We start from the raw sequence: 7,001 nt of genomic DNA, 5'->3' as shown, positions 1-7,001 counted from the left end.
CGGTCGAGGTGTTTAGGTAAACAAGTATTCCCCACACTGACTATTGAGCACGATACACCTCACAACTTCTACGTTATTTATTTATTTATTTATTTATTTATTTTTAAGATATATCAACTACTATGACATTAATTATTTAAAGATGATAACTAGAATGTATGTACCATTTCGTTTGATTTTATTTTTATTTTACCTATTGAAATTGTTCTCACTATCCATAGAACCACCAAATACAATTCTTCATATAGTAAAAACAGTAATACATTTTTGGTAAAAAGGAATGAAAATAAATACGCATATTTTAATGAAATGTGACACTGTCCTGCCAGAATTCAAGGCATCTATCTATCTATCTATCTATCTATCTATCTATCTATCTATCTATCTATCTATCTATCTATCTATCTATCTATAATGAACCCTTGAATTCTGTCAGAGCGTGGGCATATATATAAATTACCTTTTTAAACAGCAACGTTTCACAGCTGTGTATTTAGGCTATTTATATCAATAGATGATTATGAAAACATAAAAATAACTTTTAAAATAATAATAAACATAATAACAATAATAATACTTTTAATAGCGTTTTAATAGTTAGGCCTAATAGTAAGTAGGCTAATTGCACTCAAATTTAGTAAATAGGTCTCTTTATGTATTTAATGTATTATTTATTTACGTATTAGTAAATGTGCACATCATGCAGTCAAAATCACCAGATACTGCAGAATTAAAGGTATTTAATGGAGAAAATTGTTTCCTAATTTAGGCTACCTTCGTGATTTTCATGGATCGCTCTCGTGTAAAGTCCACCGGCCGTACACAACTGCAAAAGGTTATTACAGTTATATTAATGTTATTTGGCCCGAGATTATAAAAAAAAAAAAGTGAAGTAATTTTTGTCGCTAGTCTAGTAAACTTCAAGTGTGTTACATGCGTTTCACCGCTAGATGGCAATGCTTCATCACTGCTGAGTTGGAGTTGCCAAGACCTGATTTGTTTTGTTTTATTGGATCAGACAGATATTAGAAAATAAATATATTACAACAATATAAGAATATAGACTATAGCATAAATTACAAAGTTTGACATACTTTGTAGTTTGTGGCATTTGTGCCAAGTTTGTGGCATTATTATTATTTCGTTTTTTTTTTTTTTTTTTTTTTTTTTTTTTTTTCAGGTTTCCTGCAGGTTGGTCAAATGCTCCTTGTGCACCACACTTTTCTAGTGTCTCAGATCCTCCATTGAATTGGGGGTCACATCTCTGACAGAGCTCATTGTCGACCAGCCATACCCCTTTGTTCTGGTGCTAGTCAGATGTTAATCTAACCTTTGTGGGTGGGGTCATTGTCCTACAAAAAGATGAACTTCTTCCAAGCTTCCGTTTTTAACGACTAGTTCTTTTGCAGAACTTCCCTGCTTTTTAGATTTACTACAGTTCTTATAGTGTTTTGGATTACAGAAAAACACCAAGATAAATGGTATAATAAACAACAACAACAACAACAAAACATCAATTTAACACAAAATATGAAACTGAAACAATCTGAAAATTGGTCACAAAACAAATGTATCCATTTATTTATTATTTGGCCTATATCCATTACAAGACCTTGCATAATGGGTGTTACTCACATATAAGATTTATGAATGAAACATGGAATATCAAGGGATTATTTACTGAAGAAGAAGAAGAAGAAGAATGTAACCCTCTTCCTATTTCTTCTGATGTGAATGAGATAACTGGTCTAAAGCACTTCATCCATAGGTGTAAATATTTAAAGATCAAACCCCATTTCAATGGATGGAAGAATGACTTGAAGCTATTCGTTAAATCTCTTCATTGGATGACGGATAGAAATGCCTTAAAACTTCTTTCCGTTTTGGATATGTTTAGGTTATTGGACTAAGACCCTCACCCCTTTGTTTTTATTTTATTTATTTATTTATTTTTTGTTTGTTCTATGTTCTTTCTTCGAAGTGATCTATCAACACGATTACAAATGTATGATTGTTGATTTATGCCTTAATTGTTTGTACTTGTATTCTTTATTTCAATTAAAAAAAAAAAAAAGAGAGATAACTGGTCTGGTGGTTACGATATGTTTCCAGCAGTGGCCGCTAGGGGCGGTGCAGCTCGTTGTGTGTGTTTGCATCCAGTCTATGGTTTGTATGTGCGTGTGAGTGGGTTAGTGAATGAGTGTGTGCTGAAGGGCCGTGGGCTTCATTCAGCGTGGCTCGGGACAGGAGAAGGGGGCTGAGCGCTTACTGGAGGAAAGGAGGTGGAGACCAAAGGAGGATTCATAAACAGGAGTTGATCTCCTAGTTTTAAAACGCCGCTCTCAGTTCAAACCTTCAAGTAGAGTAGAACTAGACCACACTCAGAACTCACTAACCGACCCAACACGACTGCTCTTTCACTGGACAAAGTTGAATGGACTTGATTGCACGGACAACTCATTGTTTTCATTGACTTTTCAGGACGTCTTCCCACTTTAGCCGGGACACTTAACTCCCTCAAACTTTATACGACTCGTCCTTGCTGACAAGACCACTGAAACGAACCGCTACAGTGAATCTCTGGGATTTTTAAAGGAGAAAGACGACTGGAGGAACTCTCTCAAATGCAAAACTATATGTATGAGAAAGCGATGGCACCCGAAACAAGAAACGGAGGAACATCCACGTTAAACAACAACGGCGTAGACAACAGCAAGAGGAAACTTTTGATAGCACTAGACATCTTCTGCCTAGTCCTGGGTAAGTGTCCCAACACACAAAAAGTTTGTATTATGCATATATTATGTCTAAAATCAATGAACCATATATATATATATATATATATATATATATATATATATATATATATATATATATATACACACACACACACAGTGTATATATATACACAGTATATATATGTATATATTATCTGTCTGTTTATTAGTCATCTCAAACTTGATCACAAAATGTACAAAAATACAGCATTCTGCAGTAATTGAGATCACAATATTAAGCTAAAGGTTAAATAAAATTGTTTGAAAAAATAAATAAATAAAATAAAAAGTTTGTACAGTTATATAAATGCATAAAAAGTACATTGTTTTGTATAGCATAATGCACCAGGTGGAATAAATGTTGACAATTGAAGTTAAACTGGTTTAACTGTTAATCTATAGGAGATTATGTGAGCTGAATAAAATGAACTACTGTTTATTGAGATAATGCAAATTGTTTTTCATAATTTGCATTGGTATCTTAGTAAACAGAAGAATAACCGTTGCAGGCTCTTATCACAGCATGTAGGATGGGCAAAGTTGGCACTGTTGTTGATGTAAAACCACTTGTTTTTCTCCATGGGTTGTGTAAGAAACCTTATTTGGATTGCTTTAATGAGACCTTTCTCACTCATCAGATGAAGGAGGGAGTTATTGTGGCCCTTTTTGCGCCCTATTGACATCTTTTGAAGTGGCATATGAACATGCTTATTATGGTTAACCGATCACTTACATGTTACAGAATCATCTGTAGTCAAAACAAGTTCTGTAAACATGACTTTACGTTCACAGCTTTTTATAGCTGAGATGCAGTCGATTTTTAGGCAGACCGTCACAGCCATGTGTAGTTGATTTGGATCTGACGAGTTTATTATGACAGAGTTTATTTAGATTTGAAGTTCAGTACAGTCAACTGACTGTGACATACATACACACACAGTGATATCTGTAAATTGCTCTCAGGCGCATGTCTTTTCTTTCCAATTTTCTTTAACCCTATAAAGCTTACTGTGTCATACTTGATACACAAATTTCCAAGGGCTCTAAATTATCAACATATTCAAAACTTTGCTCGAAAACGTTGTACTCAATCTACCACATGCCGTCTGTCGTTTGTTTGACTGACAATACATACTTTTTTTTTGTACAAATACAATTTCAGGTCCTATTACATGTCTTTTTGCTATGAAATCTTTACAGATTTTTATATATTTTATATATAACACTTAGCCTACTTAATCTGAATATCTATTACATTGTATTGCATTGCATTATATGTTTAGAGCCACACAATTTCAACTTACTTTTTAGCCCTGAAAATATCAGAAATTGCACCAAACTGCATATTTTTTTGCTCAGTTCAAGCCTCTGAATAAGTGTTTTTTCCTCCTCAAGCATGAGCTCTATTCTCATACTATATGGGCCATAAAAGCTTGATGTATCAAAATATGATATTCAACCAAAACACTTTTTTTACTACTTTGTAAGCCAAGCTTTATAGGGTTAAAATTAAAAGCATGTGAGTTTTCGATGTGCTGTCATTCACAGCTTTCACCAGCTCAGCGTGACATTGGGAGCTTGATGAAAGTGTTGCCTATAGTGGTTAAAGATGTGCACTTGGTAACCTAAAGGTTGTAGGTTCAGACCCACAATAGTCGAACACAATTGTGCCCTCGAGCGATGCATTTAACCCTCGATAACTCCAGAGGGATTGTACCTGGAATACCTCTACAGTAAGTCAGTATATTCGCTATAGGTGCCCTATTTGTCTCGTTTGGTTCAGATGCCTGGAAACCATCACAGCGTCGGGTTCTCATCTTTCCTCAAAGCCTGTCAGTTTGAACCCTCCTCCTTCAGAATGGAAGGATTAACAAACTTCAGCCCTCATCTTTACACATTCTTCTAGAAGAGACCCTCCAACCCCCCGCCAGCTGGCATATGCCTCATTTAACTCCAGCAAACGGCATCATATCAACTTTCTCTCCCGCTTTTAGGGGCAGAACGAGTCCCGCTGCTTTTGTTCCCAGGAATGCGAAGTAGAATGGCTTAAACATGTCGCTTTAGAGCAGGTGGAGGCAGGAGAGGAGGAATATGACTGATCCAACGGCGGTCCTAAATTAGAAGTTTACAGCGAGTTTGGTGACTAATAACTTCCTTTCGTCGCCGTATCGTAAATGAAAACGAACCCTCAGCTCTTCCTGTGCATGTTTTACGGCCTCTTTTAAATGCAACCAAAACGACACATGTTCTGTTATATAGACGCATAAACGCATGTAACGAATTCACTAAAGTTGCTGTGCTTCAAAAGGAAGACATAAACAAACATGCTCTTTGTCATGTTTAAGATAGTGGGCTTGGCCTGTTTTTGGTGATCGTGGGAGGGGGGGGGTTATGTGAAAGAGAGGAGACTCATTTGAAAAGGATGGTTGAAGAATGTCTCCCAGTGAATGGGCTTTGTTAGCGCTGAAGCTGCGGTCCATCCAATGATCAGGCACTTCAAGATCCATCTGTTGTGGAGATCTGTAGATTAGTGTGTTATCTCTGTCTTTCCCTCTCCCTGGATTTCTCTCTCGCACACTCACGGTCTCCCGCATCAGATGATAACCTCCTCGGCTCTCGCTTTATTGCATTCGAATCCACTTCAACCGTTGGTGTTTACACATGCAGTGCATCCACACTGAGACCGATGCTTTTGTTCCTGCTCATTAATAGTTTATCACTGTGTGCATTGTATCTGCAGTGTGTCTGATGCATTATGAATGTTAATGAAGCTTAAAAAGCAGCCAGACGGATTGTGTGTTTAGCGTTACCTCCTGTTGAGATGAAGCAGAGAGGCTGCAGCTCCACTCATTAGCATACAGTAGTTATAGTAACGGGAAGGAGGCGGGTCTCTGACGGTCACCCCCACCCGAGGGTGTCTGGGGTGGTGGGTCGCACACATTCCTGCCCATGCCACTGATAGCTGAAATAGTTTACATACAGACACGAACACCCACCCAGACTGTTTCTCTCATCCGCACTGGCTTTACTGTTTGAGATGTCAGGGGTTTGCTTGTATAAAAATGGCTGTTACCGTAACTTGAATCTTATGAAGAACATATTCAGGTTTTAACTGTCCCCAAATCGAAAGAAAAAAACAAATTTTATATGTGTTAATATGTATATTAAATGTAAAAATGAATTTTGATATATAATATGTTATATAAAATAATGTGAATTGTTTGTATTATTACAATTTATACACTATACATTATATAACAATATATTAAAGCATATAGGCCTATATTAATTAGGAAAAAATTAAATACAAATGAATATTTTTTAGTTGTATTCTTATTTATATTTGAATATATGTAATATACTATTAAATATTTATTTATTAGTATTATAACATTTTAATGTATTCCATTATATATTAAATAGTATATAAAAATGTATATTTTTTATTTTATACTTTTATTAATATTTTCATAATTTGTAATATTTATTTATTTATTTATTTTTAAATGTATTTTTAGTGCTGGGCAACGATTAATCGCATCCAAAATAAAAGTTTGTGTTTATATAATATTATTTTGTATATACTCACATATGCATGTACACATAATTTATATTATATATAAATAACACATTTTTTCTTAAATATATACATGCATATGTGTGTGTATTTATATATACAAAATAATTATACACAGTACATACACATATATTATGTAAACACAAACTTTTATTTTGGATGCGATTAATCGTTGCCCAGCACTATTTATTTTGCATTACCATAATGGCAAATGGAATGGAAATGAACATAATTGTCTTGCAAAATAGTGCCTAAAAATTGATTGATCTGACTTTCTTTTTCTTTTCTTTTTTTTTCTTTTTTGAATTTGGGGTGACTTGGACATGCTCTTTTTGACAGGCTTAGTGAGAATCATCCTAATATGCAACACATAACAGTGATGCTTTCTGCTTGGTTAGCGATTAGTAGAAATGCTTGTTCGTGTGCTCATTGTTCATACCCCACAGATGCGAAGCATACTTGACTTACCAGTGACATTTAATCCGGTTTGCCGGTCTGAAAGGTTTGACCAAGCTGCTTCCTGGTACCTCTCTGGGGAGGCATCAATTCTAAAAGAGTTTTCTTGTTTACTTGTTGGAATGGAAATGAGAACTCAACTTAAAAACTAGATATCACCACCGTCAACAATCACCCTGAATTAAAACAAT

General features: G+C 35.1%; 1 protein-coding gene across 2 annotated transcripts in view; it reads left to right on the top strand.

The window, feature by feature from the left end:
- Positions 1-2,182: 2,182 nt before the first annotated feature.
- The window catches only part of plpp3 (phospholipid phosphatase 3), a 36,916-nt gene continuing 32,097 nt past the window's right edge, over positions 2,183-7,001 (top strand). The window contains exon 1 of one of the 2 annotated variants that reach the window (XM_079889138.1): positions 2,183-2,760. In XM_079889138.1, the coding sequence (XP_079745264.1) occupies positions 2,625-2,760 (136 nt within the window). In that variant the 5' untranslated portion in view covers positions 2,183-2,624. The remainder of the gene's footprint in view (positions 2,761-7,001) is intronic. The other variant, XM_079889137.1, reaches the window with a different exon arrangement.

This window comes from Squalius cephalus (genome assembly GCF_949319135.1).
Source record: "Squalius cephalus genome assembly, chromosome: 12".
Classification (NCBI taxonomy): domain Eukaryota; kingdom Metazoa; phylum Chordata; class Actinopteri; order Cypriniformes; family Leuciscidae; genus Squalius; species Squalius cephalus.
The sequence above is the reverse complement of the archived record's forward strand: the minus strand, read 5'-3'. Positions and strand labels throughout refer to the sequence as shown.